At 38.3% G+C, this 25,680-nt stretch overlaps 1 protein-coding gene across 2 annotated transcripts in view; it reads right to left on the bottom strand.

The window, feature by feature from the left end:
- The window catches only part of LOC123764980 (hormone-sensitive lipase), a 28,101-nt gene extending 8,193 nt beyond the window's left edge, over positions 1 to 19,908 (bottom strand). The window contains exons 1-11 of one of the 2 annotated variants that reach the window (XM_045753284.2): positions 19,520 to 19,908; positions 14,001 to 14,190; positions 11,409 to 11,529; positions 10,907 to 11,014; positions 10,397 to 10,602; positions 8,249 to 8,356; positions 6,869 to 7,043; positions 4,070 to 4,258; positions 3,442 to 3,911; positions 2,827 to 3,059; positions 712 to 877 (exon numbers count right to left, since the gene is read on the bottom strand). In XM_045753284.2, coding sequence (XP_045609240.2) covers positions 712 to 877; positions 2,827 to 3,059; positions 3,442 to 3,911; positions 4,070 to 4,258; positions 6,869 to 7,043; positions 8,249 to 8,356; positions 10,397 to 10,602; positions 10,907 to 11,014; positions 11,409 to 11,529; positions 14,001 to 14,190; positions 19,520 to 19,869 — 2,316 coding nt within the window. In that variant the 5' untranslated portion in view covers positions 19,870 to 19,908. The remainder of the gene's footprint in view (positions 1 to 711; positions 878 to 2,826; positions 3,060 to 3,441; positions 3,912 to 4,069; positions 4,259 to 6,868; positions 7,044 to 8,248; positions 8,357 to 10,396; positions 10,603 to 10,906; positions 11,015 to 11,408; positions 11,530 to 14,000; positions 14,191 to 19,519) is intronic. The other variant, XM_045753285.2, reaches the window with a different exon arrangement.
- Positions 19,909 to 25,680: the final 5,772 nt, after the last annotated feature.

Raw genomic sequence — 25,680 nt, forward strand, 5'->3', positions numbered from 1 at the left:
CTACAGGATGTATCATTCCTTTATAACCTACATGAAGGCAAGTGGCAATCATGCTTACTAAATTATAGTTCATCAACAAACACAAAATAGTGATGGTGCATGTGGTCCCTACAAAATGTAAATATAAAGTATGTATATATGGACAGTATGTATGTATACAGTATGTAGACAGTATGTATGTATATATGGACATAATAGTATTGAAACTGTTGATACACGTGTAAAGATGTTTATGCTCATTATGTCTCAATTTATATTAAAATTATGGCAGAAAAATCCCTCATATCACACATGTTGAACAAATCACAATTAATTAAAAATGAAGCGTCATGAGGCCTCAAATGTCCGCCAAGGTTTAAGATTGAATATGAAGGCCAAAAACTCCACAGCCTTGCCATGGGATGGATAATAGTAAATATTAATCTGCTCAATATTATGAAGAGTAGTACAGTACAGCATAATAAAAAAGAAGAGCAACAGTGGAAGACAGGTGCTGCGTAGGCTTGCAAGAAAAGAACGAAATATTTACTACTGATAATTTAATTCCTCCTATAATTAAGGATTAATAATGCATACACTGAAGCACTATCATACATTTCTATCCTAACATTGCACAGCCCCAAATAACACATGAGAAATATCAAGCATTCATTCTTTAAATTATTAAAATGTAATACAGCTAAGGAATTAATAAGACATTGACAGACTCACGAGAATGGCAGAAGCAGGAAATTTGGCGAGAATGTCTTTAGGAGCACTAAGAGGATTCAGATAATGATCATTTATTATTTCCACTCCGCTGAATTCCTCCATCAGACTACATCGACTGTTCCTCCGTGACGGAGACCTGCCCATTAGAATTTGACCTAGAGATGATCTGGAATTTAAAAACCATTTGATTATCAGTAACAAAATACAGTAGTTAAAATTACTCTTTCCTTTACATTGATTTTACTGCCTAATCTCTGAAAAAACAACAGTATTGCGTGATCCTAGTTACTCAAGTGAAGCAAAGCTGAGTATGGTGAAATAAACATTTTAGCATACTGTACTTTAATACAAATTTTAATTTTTTAAGCATTCACAAATTCCTTACTATGTCACTCATAACACCAAAGTCCCCATTTTTCCATATTTACATGCATGCCATTTATTCCTTAAAGATCTCACAAGATGGTGTAACAAAAGGTTGCCAGTAAATCTACACCAACTCGCCTAGTTGTATTTGCATCGCAAGGGATGAGAGCCCCAGTTCTTGGGTCTAATAGGTTCAAGAACATATTGGCCTTGGTTATATCTATATTTAAAGCTGAGTATGGTGTTTACCTCCACTCAAAATTATTGGAACCGATTAAAATTTGTATATTTGTATTCTCTAGAGAGCAGGTGGGAGAGATACACAATAATTTATTCTTGGAAAATATCAGATTGACAGGTTCCAACTCTTCACATGGAAATAACATCACACAAGACCAGGAGGCATTGCAGGATATGCAAAATAGCCCCACTGAAAAGCAGAGGTGCAATAGGCATGCAGAGAGAGAAATCTATTAACACCAAAGGCACAAGGCTTTTTAACACTCCCACTATACGTAAGGGCATACCTGGCTGGCCTCTCACGATGTTCAAGAGAGAATGTGATAGATTTTCCATCTATCTTCCCTTTGTGTACTACCCATGCTAAATAGTTTGTCTTGTCTGTCCTGTCTGTTCTCCTGAGTATTTTGTATGTTAATGATGTCTACCCTATTTCTTCTATCCTCCAGTGACATGAGGTTGAACTCCTTTAGTCTTTCCTGTTTAACTCAGACCTCTCAGCTCTGATGACTAAGTCTGGAGGAATACCTCAGAACTTTCTTCAGCTTTGTTTGGTATTGAATGAGATAAGGACTCAATCCTAGTGCCACAAATTTCGTAACTAGTCCGACATGATATACAAAATCCTGATTTTTTTTTTTTTAAGATTCCAGAAAGCAGCTTGTATATTACCAACTTTCCATATGTGGCTGAATATATTCCTTTGATATGGGCTTCTGGTGACAGGTTTGGTGTCATATCAACTCAAGTCTCTTTTTCTGTCAGATTCCAGGAGGATTTCTTCTCTCGTTTGATATCTTGTGTCTGGTCTTTCCCTGTGCCCAGCTTCATTACTTTTTACTGGCTTGAGTTGAACTCTAGAAGCAACTTGAGGGACCATACTTTCATTTTGTCCAGGTTTTCCTGTTGTCTTTTGCAGTCTTCCCTCATATTTGTCTTTCTCATAATTTTTGCATCAGCAGAAATTGAGAGAAAGGAATTTATCCCTTCTGGTAGGTCATTTACCTAGATTAGACATAGGCTCAGCCCCAGTACTGACCCTTGTGGACACCACTGGTAACATCTCGCCACAATGAGGTCTCGCCTTTCACAGTGTGTTTGTCGTCTGTTGCAGAATGCTCCTTTATCCACTGGAGCACCTTCCCCATCACTCCTGTGTTTCCCTATTTTTGTGCACAAATATAACCCCATGTAAATTAGCACTACTGTTATTGTTTACCAAGTTTACTAACTGTAACAATCAGTCACTGTTCTCAAACCATTCGGCATCACCTGTTACAGATAGTAGCGCCTCCAACTGTCACAACAGTTTTCATAGTCACTATGGCTTATTACCTCTTAATATTTCTTATCATACACTCACTAATTAATGTTATGTATATCTCACTTAATTCTTGTACAAAATTTTATTTCACATTAATTGAACTGTTCCAATATCCAAATCCTGACCCGTGTCTCATGTCCATCCTCCACCCAAAGACAACATGCATCTACACTTCACTCACTGACCTTTTGACTGCTGTAGGCAGTGGCTTCACAGGGGATGTTGGTGATGAGACACTTTCCTTTCTTCTCAGTCCAAATGATGTCAGTCCTGCTGAAATGCCACTAACTACTGCATCTTTGGCTCGGCCAAGTTTAGCAGTGATACCAGCACCCATACTAGGAGCCTCAAATAGAACATTTTCATCTTCCTGTTCACTCTCGTCGCTTCCAGTTCGAAGTATTGGAACCCTTCGACCCTTGTATAACACACAAATATGTTAACTGGAGCAATAAACATCACAAGAATGCAGGCAGTAAATGACATGAAGTTATGTATGAGCAGTTTTAAATGAATACTCTCTAAGATTCTCAAGCAAGGTGGAGTAGCCTATGCAGTATGCATTTAAACTGTTAACACATTATATAAAGAAAAATATCCCATAATATGCTTAAAGATCTGCATAAAAATAGACTTTGAAAATAGTCTTCCAGCACTTGCCAATATACAACATACCACAAATTAAGCACCGACCAGAAACTTTAAGTCAAAATTCTAATAACAGTAACTGTGAACTAGTACTGTGGACCACTGTTCCAAAAATGCTATTTTATATCACTGCACCACAATATGTAACTCACCTGTTTATCTGTTCGAGAATCAAGAACATATTTTTCTAAAAATTCTGTTACATATCTTCTAGAGCGTTCCTCTTTCTCTTCTGGTTTGTTGCTCCCATTTCCATTACTATTTTTTGTGGATGTATCTTCTAGTTTGGAAGCCTCAGATGTAAGTGAGACTGTAGTAAGGGTGTCAGATCCTGGGTCTGAGAGAAAAGAGGGACTTTTGACTAATGTCTCTGCTTCTTTGACATCACTTTCTGAGACTTCAACAAATGATTCTGTATCACTCTGAGTATCTGACACTCCTGACTTTGTCTGTGGAACATTAAGTGAAGCGGGAGCATCATTTGCTGAAGCATCATTTGCTGGGCCTTCTATGAGTTCTGAATTTGTGGAAGTCTTTGATGCTTGAGAGGTGAAGGTTGGCAGCGTTACATCTCCTGGTGATGTCACTCGAGACGTTATTCCACTTGAAATACCTGCATATGCTGTTGCCAGAAGTGTCCATCATTAAGAAAAGCATAACAAGTTTAGTGAAATTCACATATTTACATGAAGGCATTACTGTAGGCATTTTATCTATAGATATTAATTATACCAAAGTTGAACATATGCATAAAACTGCCACTTCCTATGAAATTCGTACCTTTCAGACACCTTAAAGCAAAGCCAAGAGGCAGCATAGGGTCCATGACAGCCAAGAGTCTTGCAGGTGACGGAACAAGCTCAAAGACAAAAGGTGTGTAGGCAAAGAACAAACCATCTGCAGGACGTATTCCAAGCTCCAGGCACTTGACTGTAAGTCCTGCAATCAAATTACCTCCGGCACTGTCACCTGTAGACAGTAATACAGTTATGAGAGATCATAAAGGAGGTCACACACAATTCTAACAAGTGAGTACATAGTGTTTTGAGCTGAATAAATATAACTGTTTGCACTAATTTATTTTACAAAATACTTTTAAGGATATTCTTGTGGAATGGCTTCTAAAAACTTAATTACCAACAAGTGTTTACGTAACTGAAGGCGAGTACATTAATTTGAAGGTAGAAACACAGTTCAACTCAGGATAACCATGCAGGTGTTCCGTTTACCAGTGGTGAGTGATACCCTTGGGTACATAATCATGAAAACATTGATTGTTTTCTATCTTCTACACTGTCTTTGCTTTAAATTCTATACCAGGTACGGAATTCCTTTTATATATGACTCTTCCCCCTTTACTTGTGCCTATATACAGTATCATCTATTTCTTCCCTTCTATTTTTATTCACTCACTTATGACTTTTATTGCACAGCCACAGACTTAAGGAAAGGACAAGTACATGTTTTCCATTGTTGGGTGACAGGAAACCTGTTAGGCTTATCAAGCTTACCCTAGAGCCAGTGGTTCCCAATATTTTATGTCTCATTCCTCCTTGTCCAATCATGCTTTCATCTGTAGATCCTTACAAACACATTCTCACCTGTGGACCCCTACAACCACGTTCTCACCTGCAGACCCATAAAACAAAGATCCCACCTGTGGACCCCTACAGCCACGTTCTCACTTTTGGACCCATATAACAAAGATCCCACCTGAGGACCCCCTACAACCACATTCTCACCTGTGGACCCCATACAAGAAAGATCCCACCTGTGGACCCCTACAACCACATTCTCACCTGTGGACCCCATACAACAAAGATCCCACGTGTGGACCCCTACAACCACGTTCTCACCTGTGGACCCATAAAACAAAGATCCCACCTGTGGACCCCTACAACCCCATTCTCACCTGTGGATCTTCCTACAACAAAACAGATCAAGCTAACAAAATTTACAGTACACACTGCTGCAACAAATCCACATTCATTTGTTTACAAACCCTGCAGTGTTTTCCTCTGTTAAAACAGCATGTAAATGATAACAGGAGACATTCAGTTCAACACATTCATACGTGGTTCTTAGTATGTTAAAGTACAATCCAATATATACAATTAGTTTCATGGACCCCCAGTTGGGAACCACTGCCCTAGTCCAATAACAGACCTTCTCTAGGATGCAACCCATAATAAGTGCCTAACTCCCAGGTTCCTATTTTACTTTTAAATGAACAGACACAGCAACATCTCGTCCTGACGGAAACTTAAACCTGGGACCGATCAGATATGAGCTGACTGCACTGGCAACCTCACCACAGGTCACCCTACTGTGCCACTTGCCCATTTGGCAAGATATATAGCTGGTAATTCTTTAAACGATTTATGACAAGCTGGTTACAAAATGTAGTCATCCCATGTTTGAAACTAACAATGATCTGTCAGTGTTGATTTAAACTCAACACTGACAGATCAGTGTCAGTGTTCAGTTTAAAATATAATTACCTCTGCACCACCAGAATACCTTCTTAATATGTATGAGAACAACTATATACAAATATCATAGCAATGTTACCTATCAATAACAGACAAAATCTAGCCTCAGTTAACTTTTATTAAAGAGATGCACATCTGGGCAATACAATAATATGGTATTGAGCAGAATCGAACACACAACAAAACAAAGTTAGAAAAGTTGCAGGCTCAAATAAAAGAAATACATTATAATTATTATTATTATTATTTAGTATTTATCATGTATGTGCCTTTTTTCTTATTACACTTGACAGATGCATAGAATTTTATATCTGATGAAGCACAATTATTTCTCCAACTATAGGATGAAATAAATAGATGAAATGGTAGAGCAAAACAAAAAGTAGAGTATAGTACTTATAGGGAGCTGGTCGGCCGAGCGGATAGCACGCTGGACTTGTGATCCTGTGGTCCTGGGTTCGATCCCAGGCGCCGGCGAGAAACAATGGGCAGAGTTTCTTTCACCCTATGCCCCTGTTACCTAGCAGTAAAATAGGTACCTGGGTGTTAGTCAGCTGTCACGGGCTGCTTCCTGGGGGTGGAGGCCTGGTCGAGGACCGGGCCGCGGGGACACTAAAAAGCCCCGAAATCATCTCAAGATAACCTCAAGAAGATAGTAACAATGTGGTGAGAAATTATGATATATGAACTTGCTAGGTAATGATGATGACATTGTACATACTGTATAGAAACCATCAAGAATTAATAAGACGATGAAAGAATATGATAAAATGACATTTCTGGCACACTTGGGTGAGTCAGATAACTGGACAGTGTATCAGGGTCTTGTACATGTTAGCTGTACAATGAGTCACAGCTGACATTTAAGTGGCAGCAAAAACAAAATATACCAGGTACCATTCACCTGGTACAATATCTAAATAATATTGCATTTTTTTTTTATTAAAGCTAATCAAATAATTTAGTGAACAGAGTAATATTTTAAAGAATCTACATTAACTACCTAACTTCACCTCGTATTTTTCATCGGATATTGGTGGAAAAACATGAGCTCTGAATTAAAAAAAATTGAATTTGGTTACACTACCTGTCATAACAATTTTGGTTCCAGTAGTTCCCAACACCTTCAGGTTGTTTAACACCCAGCAGTAAACAGTCAAGACTTCTTCCAAAGGACGTGGATAAGGGGCTTCCGGTGCCAAGGAGTAGTCAATTGACAGAATTGGAACACCAATATTGGATGCCCACTCCCGGAGAAATACCTGTCCAGAACAAAGAGAGGTCAGACTTTAGGAACACCTTTTGTTTACACGAGTGGGTGTGTAGAGATTACCATTTCTGCAACAAATAAAATTAAATTATAAGAAAATGACCCAGAACTTTAAAAAAAACTCAATTATTAAATACAAGTAAATGCATTTTCATTTACAGAATAACACTTTGATTTTAAATTTTTTATTATATCTACAGCCTGTGAAAGAGGCCAGTTAACGATCGCTAACCAAACTGATCAAGTCAGTAAAAACGTAGTGTGTAATGGTTAGGAGTCTTACCTACAACTAATACATGGAAACAAGATCAATGCTTAAGTGACACAGTTGGTGGGTGGACTGTTATGTCAGTGACACAGTTGGCGGGTGGACTGTTGTGTCAGTGGCACAGTTGGTGGATGGATTGTTATGTCAGCAACACAGTTGGTGGATGGACTGTTATGTCAGTGACACAGTTGATGGGTGGACTGTTATGTCAGTGACACAGTTGGTGGGTGGACTGTTATGTCAGTGACACAGTTGGTGGGTGGACTGTTATGTCAGTGACACAGTTGGTGGGTGGACTGTTATGTCAGCGACACAGTTAGTGGGTGGACTGTTGTGTCAGTGACACAGTTGGTGGGTGGACTATTGTGTCAGTGACACAGTTGGAGAGTTGATTGTTATGTCAGTGTTTTAAAAAAAACTGCATTGAAAGTAATGAAATGCCATTTGCTGGGCGAGACCCAGAGGCTCCCCGGGTCTCCGTGGAAGCTATCTATGTCTCGATGGCAGACAGAATGCTTTCAACCACACGGGGATTTCTATAGGCCATTGCTCCTCGTGCCTCTTTCAGAGGGCCAGGTTCTGGCTCGTGGTCTCCAGTAGGCCTAGAACTCCATGCGCATTGACCGATGCCAGGGTCTAATACATTCATATCAGGCCGGATAGTTCCGGGGAGCCGAAGGGACCCCCTCCCCAGAAAACAAACAGTAATTTGTGTTTTAAAAACCCAGCCCAGGTGAATGGAATGGAGTAATTTGGAGCAAAAATAGACATTTTTATTGATGAATCTTCTAACAAATTTTCCTGTCTAAAAACAATCTCTTTAATCATTTTTAGTGTCAAATCATTTTATAACCTCCAAAGTTTTTTTTTCTTATAGGTGTTGATGAGCTGAAGCGTGGATAGTGTATAATAAGAAGAGATCTACTCACTTCTTGTGCCTTGGTGGACTGGGTAACAAAGCCTCCACCGTGACAGTGGATGAGCAAGCCATCTGAAGGAGCCAGTATTGACGAATTCTTGCTTTCTCGCTCTCCAGGCTAAACAAAATGAAATCCTTTAAAAAACAAGTGTAAACAAATTTGGCCAATAAATTAAAACTTATCATTCTGATATTTCACACAAGCAATACTGTACAGGACTGGTCAATTAATACCTTTCATGTTTAATTTGCATGTCATATCAGGAATGGAAATCAATTTTTGCTAATATTTTGCAACTATCAATGTAAAAATATATATGAAACCAAAACTAAAAAAATTCTCAATAAAAAATTTACTTCAATCAAATTTCTTATTTCGTTATCATAAAAAGCATCATATTTTGTCAAGATAACATATTTATTAGTCAATTATTCATAAATTATATATACTGTACAAGCATTAGTAAGGCTTATTCAAGTGCAGTGAGTTAGATTAGTAGTGAATGCTGGCCTTCAAGAAATTATTGGTAAGGTATTAGTGTCAACAATTATCACAACAAGCTGTAGAGAAAGCCTGGCCACAGATTAGTTTAGTTATAAAGTACCAAACGGTAAGACCAAAACAATTTATTACAACAGCTTTTGAAAACATGAAGCTAAGGGTGAAAAAATTAAACAAAAAAATATGGAATAATAAATGTAATTACCTCGGTGGAAAGAAGGTGGTAAGAATAAATTATTTCAGGGGAATCTGTAGAAACACGTTACAAAGACGGAAATGATTATTGAGCCAATGTTATATTAGACTATTATAGTTACAGTAGACAACCCGTCCTCAGACCAAGTCCATTCCATCCACCGGTCGACCCCAAAGACGCATTCATCAATTTTTAACATGCTGTTCATTCAAAATAGAACTTTTCTCAAATATAAATTAATATTATTATATATTAGCATATTGTGCATATTTAGTCTCTGGTTAGGTTCGGTTAGGTGTTAAGGTTCTGTTGGCGATTATTTATAGTATGTGGGTGAAGCATTTACAGCATTGTTCTAACAAAAGTCGTCAGCGAAGCACTTGTTCTGGAAGTGTTCGAACATCATCAGTTGTGAGTCGTGTGTAAACCGTTTTTCATTCATAACCAGGGGGTTTGGCAGGTGCATGGAATGGACTTTGGGTCTTTGTTTAGAGGATGGGCTGCAGTGGAACATTAGGAAAAGCTAGAATGTATGCAGCACAAGCTACCAGAATAGTTCCCTTTTTCACTAATATGTACAGTACTTTTAATTCATAATAATTATTTTAGTGGTATATACTCTACTCAACTTTCACTGAACAGCCTTTTCAGGCTAATAACCTCCCATGGTCATTTTGTTCTTCTCCAAATATATGAGATTAGCCAGTTTTACATTCTAACTTTGGTTAGAATGTAAAATATTCTTACCGGTTTTTACATTTTAATATTGGTTGCTTAATTATACAAAGAACAATAAAACATCAACACTGCACACTTCGAGATTACTGTTCCGGCCAGTGTATCTCATACTTATTTTCCATGGGAGCAACCCTGTGATGGGGTGGAAAATGACAAAGTTCTATTATAGCTCAGGGTATGCCATCATATATTCCATATGACCAGATTATTATACAAGTATTTATGTTGACCCCCTTCCCACAGGAGTTGCAAACAAACCATTTTCATCCCTAGGATAGAATTTGTAATGATGCATACAGAAAGATATGAAAAATAATAAGGGAAACCAAATTTGGTACTATAAAAACTGCTAGCATTAACTACCAATATCTTCAAACAATTCATCACATCTAAAACAAGCTTTCTTTGCTATCCCACAACTAAGATTTCCTATTACTTTTTCTTTCCCGTCTGGTATTGTGACATTCCTTTTTTCATGTTCATTACTCAAGATTGATATAAATGTAACTACAGTACTGTATTTGAAAAAAACTTGCTACTGTAAAATAAGCCAGATAAATCTTTAGCAAATATACATTCCAAGAATTTCAGCAAATAAAATGTATTAAATCTTTGAGAGCAGATATCAGATTTAAAATTTTGTTACCATGGGTTTTGCAGGTGTTTCTGAAGCCAAACAGTTGTGATGCTCCCATGCCTACCTAAGTTTTTTTCTACCCTACCTTCCTGCCTACCATTCCTTCACGCAGTTGGGCCGAGAGTAAGTGGCATGTGATGGGTTGCCCCTCAATGTGGGAATGTGGAGGCGGGACAACAACAGTAGCAGTGCCATCCATTTTCATAACCTGTTGCTCTTCACATGGCACTATCACTACTTGCTGCACGGCCAGACTTGGACCCACAATACCTGGCAACTGTGTCATAAAATCTGGAAAAAAAAATTATATACAAATATGGATTAATTCCTCAAATTCTAGCAAGTTTCTGACACTTAGGAGGCGTGTATCGTATAAGAGGACTGCCGAGCAATTAAAGGATATTACATGAATCAGAAAAATGATATTAAAAATACAAATATGGAATACTACAAAACCCATTCACTCTACTGCATTGTTTCTAATGAACAGCTTTACAGGCAAAACAAGTGTTATGAAAAAGATAAAAGCAAATGTTATTGTTAAAAGCTACTTATGACAAACAATTCAAGAGTGCACCTCTTGCTTATACTTTACCTGTCTCTGCCACAGACCAAAATGCTTTAATGAACTCTACTGAAGAGTATTGAACCACATCAACAATTCTACGAGATCGAAGCTCAGCATCAACAACATACTTGCTGCCTAAAGAGGAAAATTTTATTTGTAAAAGAACAGCTCTTAAAATTGGCTTACTTATAACCCAACAACAATTGACTAACTCCCATGTACCTATTTACTGCTAGGTAAAGAAAGGCATTAGGTGAAAGGAAACATGCCCAACCATTTCTGTCCTGCCTGGGACATGCAAAACATGTATACTTGCTATAAGAAAAATCTTTTAACATTTAATGATAAATAGCAAAAAAAAAAAGGGATTCAACTGTACAGCATTAGAATATTAAGATTATTAGCAAATTCTGATTGATTTTAGAACAATATGATCCAGATTTTGAACAGCCCTCTGTCTATACAAAGACTTGTACTAACCATAGTATAAAAGCCTTTTATATAGTCCTTTTGAGCCTCTCTCACTTACTTGACATAACCGTGTTTTTAGTCCGCTGCATAAAACTGTTGCCGTCTGCATAGTAAACTTCACTGAATGCACTAAGACATATATTCAGATACTTCAGAGTCTTCCGCAGGGATGGATAGTACTGTAATATTAAAACTTATTTTAATTTCAGATAATATATGGTTAAAAAATATGTATGTGTGGGCCTTTAACATACAGTATAATCATCAACTAATATTATGTGAAGTTGACTACAAAACTCCAGTAAACATCGTGATTTTTAATTTTCACACCAAACAATGAGACCCACAGTTTACACTTTACCAAATTAACTTAGAATATATTTCTGGACATAAACTACTCATTCAGTCCCTTAAGCAATGTCTGATATTAACTAGGACATACCCAGATTCCAACCAGACCAGAGTGACCTCATCTCTGATGCAGTGCAGGGTTCTTTCAAACCTCCCCTGCCAGAATTTTAATTGGGAAAGGGAAACACCGGAGAATTCTCCATCTGACCAGGAATAACCGTCAGAAGATTCAATTATCTACTCAAAATACCTTCTCCAAACTATTTGGCTTCAAAGAGTGTCAAGTATTGTTCTACTAAACTGCTAGTTGGATACCTGACTGCTGTCTCAACCAGCCATCAGATGCAACTACAGTATTAGCACTGTCGACAGAAACACCCACTTCTTTTCTTTCTAGACCTTCGTAAACCAAGTTTCCTGGTCAGTAAGGTACCCATTTGTTTAATTAGTATCCATCCTGAGACAGTCTCATGCTTAGTTGCCCTGTGCTTTTCAGTGGATGCCACATGTGCATCTACAGTATACACAACCTATTGTGTGTTCATCGAGCATTTGTCAACGGGCATTTTTTGTTGTGATCGTTCAGCAGTGTTGCAGCTTGGTTTTTCTTGCATTCATTTAATCCAGAATATAGCAGTACCTTGGGTTTTGTTTTAGGTCAAGGTGCTTAGTGCTGCACATGCATTTTGGAGTTACTGTAGTTTTGTCACCACATTACCATTGTATTCATTTGTGGCTTTGTTAATATGTGTATCTCACCTTTTATCACTAAATAACATTTTTTGTGAGAGATCATTTGTTATTTGGTAACAGGCATGCCTTCACCCATTCTAATCTGTGGTTAACAGGGTGTTGGAGCAGAATGCCAAGAACAAGAGTCTTGAAGCCAGGTTTCAGTTTCAGGGCTGGGCTCTGAAAATATTACCTCGTTTTTGTGGTTGTACTGTCAGAGAAGAAAGGTGCTTGGTATTATTTCCATTTAAGGTGTTAAGTCTCTGATCAGCTGTGAACTGCTTCCCTCAGTGTTGGGGTTCTTGTGCCCACCCTGGGGCTACTACTGTGACTCCTGTTGTCTGCATAACTGTCAGTTCATCATGCCATGGATAGGATTGCTTTTGGAATAAAAGGTGTTTGGGTCCTGTCTGCTCCCTTATCGGGCTCTCCTATGGTTCTGATTTGGTTCTATTAAGTGTTTGCTCATTCATTCCATCCTTCCTGATTCCATCTTGGTTGATGCTGCTTGCCTTTCCCTGTCTTTCCCTGGTGAAACTAATCAGCTTCAGCTGATTAGTTTCACCAGTCTGGCTTTGCCCATTTAACAGGGTTTGTTTGCTTGCTCTCACTGGTCAGCCCTGGTTCTGCTTTCCTATGTGATTATGCCAGATCAACAAGAGGACAAACAAGGAGAATGTTTTACTTTTAATACTTTTGCATTCCAGGGGTGGGATCATTTTCTTGTCCAAAGAAAACCACGTCTATGACTGCTCACTTGGCAATGTTAAAAAATATATATACAGACCTCAATTGATTTGTAAACCTTTTATTAGAATTAAAACATTGATTTCAGCATCAAAATATTTAGCAATGAATGTTCTTCAGTACAGATACACAAATTGGTTAAACAGTGCAGGGTGAGGCCCTTTTGAGTTCACAAGTTTATAAATATTCTCATAGTGCAATTATTTACAGCCATAAGTTTTTAAATGTAAATGTGTGCAAATGACTGATATTATATGAATAAAAAAAACTTGAATAATATATACACGTACTTAATGAATTCTGAGTGAATTATAATTTGCATGTGAAGCCATTGACAGTACAATAGGTGGTTCAATATGTTAACAAAATTATACTGTTACAGTAATGGGTATTTTTTTTTTACTTGTAAAACTATTTTTAGACTTAAAACATTGATTTAGTTCTTGAGTATATGAATAAATATTCTTGAATGTTCAAGAACATCAAAAATGCCAATGAATGTTCTTGAGTACAGTATATGAATAAAATACAGTATATCTGATAAACAAGAGATTACTAATGTTTGTGTGAAGAGCATAATTTACATAAATAATGATTAGTGAGATTATTTGATGATATTTTTTTATGAAGTATTATGACATCTGAACAATTAAGATAGAAGATGAAGCATTGGCACATCAGAAAACACAATTGTTGAGGTAAAATTCATTCACTTCAAAAGAAAATGCTTAAATATTTGTTTTGCACAGTGTTAATTTTGTTGCCAAAAAAAACATAGCTGCATCTAAAGTGTATCATTAGAGACCTAACTAATACTCACGTGGAAGCCCAGACAGCGGCCATAGAAAGAATACTGAGGTACAGAGTTCAGCATACTCATCAACTCATTGGGAGAGCTATTTGTGCCAGAAAGAAGGTTACCATCTTCACACCGTGGCAACAACATGCTATCAATGTACTCCAGAAGTACAGCCAATGATGCTAAGGTCTGCCCCCATGCTTCAACTTCCCTAAAGTAATAAACAGAAAAGTATAATTTAAAGTTTGTGTTCTAACACCAATATTAATTTGCAAATGATGATATCCAAGACATAGAGATCATACAAATTTATTTTGACACCTACATCAAGAAGGTTTTCTAGGCATATCAATAAAACTTCTGCAGGTTTAGACTAATGCAGTTAAAAGACACAGTAAAACTTTGTGTTCAGAAGAGCCACTTTATTATTTCAGGCTGTTTAAATTAAATGTTATATGAGGTTTCAACCATGCCATATTTTCCTCAACAAAGTTTGTAAGATTAATTATTAATTTAAACTGGTTACCATTTTACTTCAGCATGACAATTTCATGGTTTTATGAAGGCTTATACATCCTTCAATTTAACTCATTTCAATTAACATGCAATGATATTTTGCAACCATTTTTTTTAATTTACATCCCTTAAATTCAATTTATGTCCAGAGTTTCCTCAACAGAAATGTGTTAATTTGAAAAAATTATAAAACTAATTTTGTTTGCTCTCTTAACAATGGGATCCACAAGGCTCAGCATACCTTCTGCATTGTCCCTTAATTTTATGTCTCCATTGCAAATATACTGACTTGTCATATATACTAATTCCATGTTTAAAGTAGAAGAACCCCACACCAAAATGAGCGGAATGCATCCATCAAATAATAGTGGTGCCTCAAAACCAAAACCAAAGCCAGGAAAACCATCAGTTTATACGTGAAAATGAAAATGTTAAATATGTTTGATGCTTCAGCACCTATGACTGAACACAATTATTAAGACTGCTGACAGTATAAGAGTAAGTGCTTAGTGTGTGACACCATTAAATGAACAAATCCACAAGGGCCGTGACGAGGATTCGAATCTATGTCCGAGATCATCCCAGACGCTGCCTTTATCGACTGAACTACGACATGGTCAAAATAGTTGAAACCGGAGTTCTACTGAATTTACTGGATCCTGCAGCCTCTCCGAGACACAAACCAGGGTTTTAATGGTGTGTGACACCATTAAGTGCTGCAAAAGTTATGAAAGTCAGACATTCACTGTTTGAAGCTTGGATTGAAGACCATGTAGTTGGAAACATACCTGTCAGCTTCTTGATGTTAAGCATAAGGACTCATTATCTGAGGGCTTAATCAAAGAGCATCGTTAAGAGTTCAACATTACAGTAATTACATAGCAAGACATGGGCAGTCTGAGTGTTTTACCAAGAGAGAAATAAATTTAAAAAAATGGAGCTTATCAGAAAAAAAAGGGCTGTCCGGATATCTTTTGCTAATTTCCAAATAGAAAGAAAAAAAAGCATCAGAGAACTCCTATAACCTATCCAGCAACAATCCTAGCAAGTACAGTACCCCAGGAAATACTCAAAGAGGCAGCCTCCAAACAGTCCTGCCTCTTCAGCAACTAACACAGTGTTTTAATTACGTCCATGTATCCAATAATGCATCACAGACATAAATAGAAAGATCAACATTTCTGTATTATAAAATGCATACATCCACCAGGTGTCGACTAGGAGGCCTGGTCGATTACCGGGCCGCGGGAACGTTAAGCCCCAAAATCATCGCAAGGTAACCAGTGATCAATGTTCCAAACACAAGAATCACTAACTTGTAATCATCCAGAGCTAATTTTATACCATATATGTTAGGATAAATTAGGTTAATTAATTAGTGTGTTAAGAATATCCAGTAATACAGTACTGTACTGTATACTAAATTGCATATTCAGTACAATGGGTGTCTGAATAGTGTGGAAATGATATGATGCTTTTGGTCAAAATTAGGAAGCAGTTACCGTTTTCCTGGGGCAAATGCAGAGTTTATGAGGTAATGTTCTGCAGGCAATGTAATGTTTATGAGGTAATGTTCTGCAGGTAATTTAATTTTTATGAGGTAATGTTCTGCAGGTAATGTAATCTTTATGAGGTAATGTTCTGCAGGTAATGTAATCTTTATGAGGTAATGTTCTGCAGGTAATGTAATGTTCTGCAGGTAATGTAATGTTCTGCAGGTAATGTAATCTTTATGAGGTAATGTTCTGCAGGTAATGTAATCTTTATGAGGTAATGTTCTGCAGGTAATGTAATCTTTATGAGGTAATGTTCTGCAGGTAATGTAATCTTTATGAGGTAATGTTCTGCAGGTAATGTAATCTTTAAGAGGTAATGTTCTGCAGGTAATGAAATCTTTATGAGGTAATGTTCTGCAGGTAATATAATGTTTATGAGGTAATGTAATCTTTATGAGGTAATGTTCTGCAGGTAATGTAATCTTTATGAGGTAATGTTCTGCAGGTAATGTTCTGCAGGTAATGTAATCTTTAAGAGGTAATGTTCTGCAGGTAATGTAATCTTTATGAGGTAATGTTCTGCAGGTAATATAATATTTATGAGGTAATGTTCTGCAGGTAATGTTCTGCAGGTAATGTTTGAGGTAATGTTCTGCAGGTAATGTTTATGAGGTAATGTTCTGCAGGTAATGTTTATGAGGTAATGTTCTGCAGGTAATGTTTATGAGGTAATGTTCTGCAGGTAATGTTTATGAGGTAATGTTCTGCAAGTAATATAATGTTTATGAGGTAATGTTCTTCAGGTAATGTATTCTTTATGAGGTAATGTTCTGCGGGTAATGTAATCTTTGAGGTAATGTTCTGCAGGTAATGTAATGTTTATGAGGTAATGTTCTGTAGGTAATATAATGTTTATGAGGTAATGTTCTGCAGGTAATGTTTATGAGGTAATGTTCTGCAGGTAATATAATGTTTATGAGGTAATGTTCTGCAGGTAATGTTTATGAGGTAATGTTCTGCAGGTAATATAATGTTTATGAGGTAATGTTCTGCAGGTAATGTTTATGAGGTAATGTTCTGCAGGTAAAATAATGTTTATGAGGTAATGTTCTGCAGGTAATGTTTATGAGGTATTGTTCTGCAGGTAATATAATGTTTATGAGGTAATGTTCTGCAGGTAATGTAATGTTTATGAGGTAATGTTCTGCAGGTAATATAATGTTTATGAGGTAATGTTCTGCAGGTAATGTTTATCATGTAATGTTCTGCAGGTAATATAATGTTTATGAGGTAATGTTCTGCAGGTAATGTTTATGAGGTAATCTTTATGAGGTAATGTTCTGCAGGTAATGTTTATGAGGTAATGTTCTGCAGGTAATGTTTATGAGGTAATGTTCTGCAGGTAATATACTGTTTATGAGGTAATGTTCTGCAGGTAATATGTTTATGAGGTAATGTTCTGCAGGTAATGTTTATGAGATAATGTTCTGCAGGTAATATAATGTTTATGAGGTAATGTTCTGCAGGTAATGTTTATGAGGTAATGTTCTGCAGGTAATATAATGTTTATGAGGTAATGTTCTGCAGCTAATGTTTATGAGGTACTGTTCTGCAGGTAATATAATGTTTATGAAGTAATGTTCTGCAGGTAATGTAATGTTTATGAGGTAATGTTCTGCAGGTAATATAATGTTTATGAGGTAATGTTCTGCAGCTAATGTTTATGAGGTACTGTTCTGCAGGTAATATAATGTTTATGAAGATATGTTCTGCAGGTAATATAATGTTTATGAGGTAATGTTCTGCAGGTAATGTAATGTTTATGAGGTAATGTTCTGCAGGTAATATAATGTTTATGAGGTAATGTTCTGCAGCTAATGTTTATGAGGTACTGTTCTGCAGGTAATATAATGTTTATGAAGTAATGTTCTGCAGGTAATGTAATGTTTATGAGGTAATGTTCTGCAGGTAATATAATGTTTATGAGGTAATGTTCTGCAGCTAATGTTTATGAGGTACTGTTCTGCAGGTAATATAATGTTTATGAAGTAATGTTCTGCAGGTAATATAATGTTTATGAGGTAATGTTCTGCAGGTAATGTAATGTTTATGAGGTAATGTTCTGCAGGTAATATAATGTTTATGAGGTAATGTTCTGCAGCTAATGTTTATGAGGTACTGTTCTGCAGGTAATATAATGTTTATGAAGTAATGTTCTGCAGGTAATGTAATGTTTATGAGGTAATGTTCTGCAGGTAATGTAATGTTTAAGAGGTCATTTTCTGCAGGTAATATAATGTTTAGGAGGTAATGTTCTGCAGGTAATGTTTATGAGGTAATGTTCTGCAGGTAATGTTTATGAGGTAATGTTCTGCAGGTAATATAATGTTTATGAGGTAATGTTCTGCAGGTAATGTTCTGCAGGTAATGTATTCTTTATGAGGTAATGTTCTGCAGGTAATGTAATGTTTATGAGGTAATGTTCTGCAGATAATGTTTATGAGGTAATGTTCTGCAGGTAATGTAATGTTTATGAGGTAATGTTCTGCAGATAATGTTTATGAGGTAATGTTCTGCAGGTAATGTTTATGAGGTAATGTTCTGCAGGTAATGTTTATGAGGTAATGTTCTGCAGGTAATGTTTATGAGGTAATGTTCTGCAAGTAATATAATGTTTATGAGGTAATGTTCTGCAGGTAATGTTTATGAGGTAATGTTCTGCAGGTAATGTTTATGAGGTAATGTTCTGCAGGTAATATAATGTTTATGAGGTAATGTTCTGCAGGTAATGTATTCTTTATGAGGTAATGTTCTGCAGGTAATGTAATCTTTGAGGTAATGTTCTGCAGGTAATGTAATGTTTATGAGGTAATGTTCTGCAGATAATGTTTATGAGGTAATGTTCTGCAGGTAATGTTTATGAGGTAATGTTCTGCAGGTAATGTTTATGAGGTAATGTTCTGCAAGTAATATAATGTTTATGAGGTAATGTTCTGCAGGTAATGTTCTTCAGGTAATGTATTCTTTATGAGGTAATGTTCTGCGGGTAATGTAATCTTTGAGGTAATGTTCTGCGGGTAATGTAATGTTTATGAGGTAATGTTCTGTAGGTAATGTAATGCTTAGGAGGTAATGTTCTGCAGGTAATATGTTTATGAGGTAATGTTCTGCAGGTAATATAATGTTTATGAGGTAATGTTCTGCAGGTAATATGTTTATGAGGTAATGTTCTGCAGGTAATGTTTATGAGGTAATGTTCTGCAGGTAATATAATGTTTATGAGGTAATGTTCTGCAGGTAATGTTTATGAGGTAATGTTCTGCAGGTAATGTAATGTTTATGAGGTATTGTAATGTTTATATGGTAATGTTCTGCAGGTAATGTAATGTTTTGAGGTAATGTAATGTTTATGAGGTAAAGTTCTGCAGGTAATGTACTGTTTATGAGGTTCATTAACACACTGCACTGCATGCCATTGGCCAGTATCGCTAACTGCACTCAGCGTTCAATCCCATCCTTAATATTTACCTAACAAAATGTCCTTTCCTAAAGAGCAAAGAATCCCTGTTTGTGCAGATCTGCTTGCAGAGGTCGAAGACGCTGAGGATGGCTTGTTGCACGATGCTGTTGAAGCTCCTGAAGCCGTTGCCTGGAGTGTGCTGGTCGAAGTCGTACAAGTGCGCCTCCTTCCTCACCGCCTCGCTCAGATACAGCACCTTCTCCATGTTCTCCTTCAGCAGCACGAAGCCACTGTGCAGCCGCTGGCCGTACTCAGAGTCGTCGTCCTTGAAGTGGGAGGTGTTGTCGTCCAGCATGTGGAAGAGGGTCGGGAGGATGGGCTGGCAGGAGCCGCTCGCACCACCGTCCGCAGCCATCATTGTTTACACACTCCAGCCAGTGTCGTCCGCTGCAGGGATGCCAGAGCCAAGTTGCTAAAAGTAGCGAGCTGACGGTCTAAATGTAGCGAATTTGTAATAGGAGTAGCCCAATTTTTTGTTTAGTGACTGATGCGGTTTTCAAAGTAATCTATTTTGATATATAGAGTACATTAAACGATTTTAACTGTTTTATTAATATTATGTCTGTATATATATATTTTAAAAAAATATGATAATAGGATACCTTACCAACATTTACTGAATGAAGCATAATGGGTGTGGCGTCCTTCCATGTCTTCACAGTTGAAGATTATCAAGAAGTTCTTCTTGATCTGCAGCCACAAGCTCGTTCTTATATATTGCAGACTCATATTTAAGCATTGACATGAGTGGCTCAAATGACGAGCAACAAGTTCCGTTTTCTTCAAGATAGGTTTTGATTCTCAAGATTGATGTCAAAAATTCGATTTCTCAGTTTGGTTTTCACAGATGTTATTCTCCCTTTCAACCAGGGCATTACTGATTGGTAAGCTGTATATTTTCAATGCAAACTCATCGAGGTCAATCGGTATGGGCTCTCCAGCAGCGTTTTTGACAGTTATTGCCAAAATAACGATCCGGATATTGAAATGTATCCCTCAAAAATATTGGACCAATCAATGGTTAACAGTAGGCGCCACTGACTTTTAATGTCACTAAGCTTAGATTGGTCAGCTAGTACTAATGGAAGTTCTGAAAATGGTGGCCATGTGTGGCTAAGGCATATGCTGGGCGACAGATTTTTCACCTTTTTTTAAAGTTTCAGCATTACTTAGAATACGAGAAAGAAGCTATTTGCAAGCTTTCACTAAAAAATTATGGCATTTTTCTTGAATATTTTGAAACTTTTCCTGGGTTATGAAATCGTTTTCTCTGTTAGTGGCCTGAAGTGTTGAAAATTCATAACCAAAGTCAATTTTCTCCGTGCAGAAAGTTGACTTTCTGAAGTTGAAAGAAAGGGCAGATATGTGGAATTGTAGTCCAAATTAACATGAAGCTTTGCATGATGAGGAGGAACGATTCTTCTGAGTATTCCAAGAGTGTAGTTTTTTAAGACAGTGTGAAGGCTACACTGATCTACTTCATCTTTTTGATAAGTCAATTCATCCTTTCAAAATCATTTAGGATTGGTTTGAGACATGTGAAATATAGCTTATTGGGGGGATCAGAGTACACTGAAAATAGTTGCCTTGCAACATATTTATCACAAGAGGAAAAAGCTATTTGGTAGTGAGTTGTTAGAGAATCCCACTGATCTAACAGCTGCTTTACACTATTGTTCCTTGCCAACCATCGTCTTCCTGACGAAGGTATTAACTGTAGGGGATCTTTTCCATCATTTATCAATCTGAAATTTTTTAGATAACTTTCTTTCCTTAATGAAGATCTGTGGAACCAGGTGTAGCTTTTGGGATTAAGTATTAATGACAATTAAGATTGGGAAATCTCTGGCCCCTGAGGAGAATTACCTTGCCTTGCGGTTACGTTTTCTTTCGAAGGTTCCTAGGATCAATGTCCCCAGGGGGCCGGTCTCTGACCAGGGCTCCTGTGATAAGTGATCTAGTCAATCAGGCTGTTGGACGCGGCTGAGATTTTTACACATTATATTATAAAAGCCTAAATAATCATCATTGAGTTTCTTAATATTAATAGCCCAAAGTAGCCCAATTTGCTTTTAAACTAGCCCAAAAAGTCGCAAGTAGCTAAATTAAAAATTTGGGAGCGCGGGGATCTCAAAAGTAGCCCAATTCGCTACTTGTAGCCCAATCTGGCAGCTGCTCGCAGTCCCGTAGCTTGCCTTCGTGCACGCCACACTCTTGACGTGCCCTGCCCACCCTTAGGAAATGTAGATGTTTATCTCTCAGAATGTTTGGTAATATGTTTATTGTTTGTGATGTGTTTATATGTATGTATTAACACGATGTACTGAACGGGGTGAGAATAGCTTGAGCTATCACATCCCTTTGTGTGTATTTTACCTCAATAAACTTATTTTAATTTCAATTTCAATTTCTGCCCACCCTCCTGTACGGTACACTCTTGACGTACCCTGCCCACCCTCCTGTACGGTACACTCTTGACGTACCCTGCCCACCCTCCTGTACGGTACACTCTGGACGTACCCTGCCCACCCTCCTGTACGGTACACTCTTGACGTACCCTGCCCACCCTCCTGTACGGTACACTCTTGACGTACCCTGCCCACCCTCCTGCACGGTACACTCTGGACGTACCCTGCCCACCCTCCTGTACGGTACACTCTTGACGTACCCTGCCCACCCTCGTACACGCCTCACCGCTTGGGCATGTATTCACCTGTAGTGCTTGTGGGGGTTGAGCTCTGCTCTTTCGGCCCGCCTCTCAACTGTCAATCAACTGTTTTACTAACTACTTTTTTTTCCCCACACCACATACACACACCCCAAGAAGCAGCCCGTGACAGTTGACTAACTCCCAGGTACCTATTTACTGCTAGGTAACAGGAGCATAGGGTGAGAAAAAACTCTGCCCATTGGTTCTCGCCGGCGTCCGGGATCGAACCCGGGACCACAGGATTACGTGTCCAGCGTGCTGTCCGCTCGGCCGGCCGGCCCCCGGTAATTACCTAAGTGTAGTTACAGGATGTGTGTGTGTGTGTGTGTGTGTGTGTGTGTGTGTGTGTGTGTGTGTGTGTGTGTGTGTGTGTGTGTGTGTGTGTGTGTGTGTGTGTGTGTGTGTGTGTGTGTGTGCGTGCGTGCGTGCGTGCGTGCGTGCGTGCAGTGCTCCTGGAGGGAATGACTGCCTCTTATGTGAGAGAGTAATGAGGTCAATGACCCCCCCCCCCGTCCTGCTCCTCCGACACACATCTAATGGTGCGAGATAATCACCGATAACATTAGATTGAAACACAGGGCGCCTTGTGTGGGGGCGGGGCTGGTGGGGGCTGATGTATAGTGTGTGTAGGGTGGGGTGGGGGGGGGTGTAGATATGGTGTGCTGGATGAGGGTAGGGAACGGGGAGGAGGCTAGATAGTGTGTGATATATGAGGGTGAGGGGAGAGCCTGGTGTCACATGAGTCACCTATATTCGGCCCAGTTTTTATCCCCTCAGATCGAGTCTAGTCACGCACACTCTTCCCCCCTCTCTCTCTCTCTCTCTCTTCCCCTCTCTCTCTCTCTCTCTCTCTCTCTCTCTCTCTCTCTCTCTCTCTCTCTCTCTCTCTCTCTCTCTCTCTCTCTCTCTCTCTCTCTCTCTCTCTCTCTCTCTCTCTCTCTCTCTCTCTCTCTCTCTCTCTCTCTTTCCTTTATAATAAAATATTTCATTGTGTTGAGGGACAGGCAGCCAGTGTATATGTTAGGCTGATAACAAGGTTCCCCCCCCCCAGGGTCAAATTACTGACCCACACCCCCCAGGATGTAACCCCTCAACAAGCTAACTAACTCCTGGGTACCTAGGTATTACTAGCTGAACAGACCATTAGGTGATAGGAAATGCGCCCAACTATTTAACTGTCCCGACCGGGATTCTTGATTGTAAGTCGAAAACGAACCCGACTGTACAACCGGGACCCTCTCCCTTTATATAATTATTTATCTGTCACTCTCTCACATTCAGAAGAATAAATAGATTATACCTCCGTGGCAGGTGACAGAGGGCGGTGGGTCTGGGTGCGCCCTCGTCACCTGCTCGTGGCACTAATACGAACAGTTACGTGATGACACGTTATTCCTCGGGGCAGGCACGAAACTAGCTCACTTTATATACAAAATAAGTCACAGGTTCACCGAAAATTCCATCCGTAACGATATCTAAGAAGGAGTTGATGACCTCAATAATCATGGTCTTTCAGGCGCCGGATGATATATGGCCCTCGGAAATTTCGGTTTCATTCTGGAGTTTATCGTTACTTTTACGTGAGTCAGCCTCGCATAACATAAGTGTTGCAATGATAGATAATAAACAGTTTGATGACCAAACCACACAAGTTGATTGACAATTGAGAGGCAGGATCAAAGAGCCAAAGCTCATTCCCCCCTCCCCTCCCGCAAGCACAACTAGGTGAACACACATAACAAAATAAAGAATCGACGACGTTTCTTACCTTCTTAGAATAAGAGTAAAGTATTCTTACTTTCCTTTTGTTCTTATACCTTCATCCTTTTCTAATAATAAGATGAAAAGTATTCTTACTATCATCTTATTCGTACCTTCTTGTAGTAAAAAGTGTTGTATCTATCGTACCTGACTGGAGTTATTGTTGTACCTGTTGGGTGCTCGCTTGACTGTTATTGTTTAGTGCAGGGTTGCCAGATTGGGCTACAAGTAGCGAATTGGGCAACTTTTGAGAGCCCCACGCTCCCAAATTTTTAATTTCGCTACTTGCGATTTTTTTGGCTAGTTTAAACGCAAGTTGGGCTACTTTGGGCTACTAATATTAAGAAACTCAATGATGATTATTTATGCTTTAATAATATAATCTGTACAAATCACAGCCGAGTCTAACAGCCTGATTGACTAGATCACTTACCGCAGGAGAGCCCTGGTCAGAGACCGGCCCCTGGGGACGTTGATCCTAGGAACCTTTGAAAGAAAAAGTAACCGCAAGGCAAGGTAATCCTCCCCAGGGGCCATAGATTTCCCAACCTTAATTGTTAATAATACTTCATCCCAAAAGCTACAGCTGGTTCCACAGATCTTCATTAAGGGGAGAAAGTTATCTAGAAATTTACAGATTGATAAATGATGGGAAAGATCCCTTACAGTTAATACCTTCGTCAGGAAGACGATGGTTGGCAAGGAGCGGTAGTGTAAAGCGGCCGTTTGATCAGTGGGGTTCTCTAACAACTCATTACCAATTAGCTTTTTCCTCTTGTGATAAATATGTTGCAAGGCAACTATTTTCAATTTTCAATAAGCTATATTTCACATATCTCAAACCAATCCTAAATGACTTTGAAAGGATGAATTGACTTTATCAAAAGATGAAGCAGATCAGTATAGCCTTCACACTGTCTTAGAAAATTTCACTCTTGGAATACTCAGAAGAATCTTTCGTCCTCATCATGCAAAGCTTCATGTTAATTTGAACTACATTTCTATGTATCTGCCCCTGGAGAAAGTTGACTTTGGTTACGAATTTTCAACACTTCTGGCCACTAACAGACAAAACAATTTTACAACCCAGGAAAAGTTTCAAAATGTTCAAGAAAGATGCGATAATTTTTTAATGAAAGCTTGTAAATAGCTTCTTTCTCGTATTCTAAGTAATGTTGAAACTTTAAAAAAAGGTGAAAAATCTGTTACCTATCATATGCCTTAGCTTACATGGCCACCATTTTCGGAACTTCCGTTAGTATTAGCTGACCAATCTAAGCTTAGTGAAATTGAAAGTCAGTGGCGCCTACTGTTAACCATTGACTAGTCCAACATTTGTAAGGGACAAATTCCGACATCTGAATCGTCATTTTAGACTAAGACAATAACTGTCAAGAACACTGCTGGCGATCCCATACTGATTGACCTCGCTGAGTTTGCGTTGAAAATATACAGCTTGCCGATCAGTAATGCCCTGGTTGAACGGATATTTTCGAGAGTAACGTCTGTGAAAACTAAACTGAGAAATCTTGAATGGGAATGGGACTTGAGCTTTTGACATCAGTCTTGAGGATCAAAACATATCTTGAAGAAAATGTAACTTGTTGCTCGTCATTTGAACCACTCATGTCAATGCTTAAATATGAGTCTGCAATATACAAGAACGAGGTTGTGGATGCAGATCAAGATCTTGGTAAT

The sequence above is a fragment of the Procambarus clarkii genome, chromosome 29 (genome assembly GCF_040958095.1).
Source record: "Procambarus clarkii isolate CNS0578487 chromosome 29, FALCON_Pclarkii_2.0, whole genome shotgun sequence".
In the NCBI taxonomy this organism is placed as follows: Eukaryota; Metazoa; Arthropoda; class Malacostraca; order Decapoda; family Cambaridae; genus Procambarus; species Procambarus clarkii.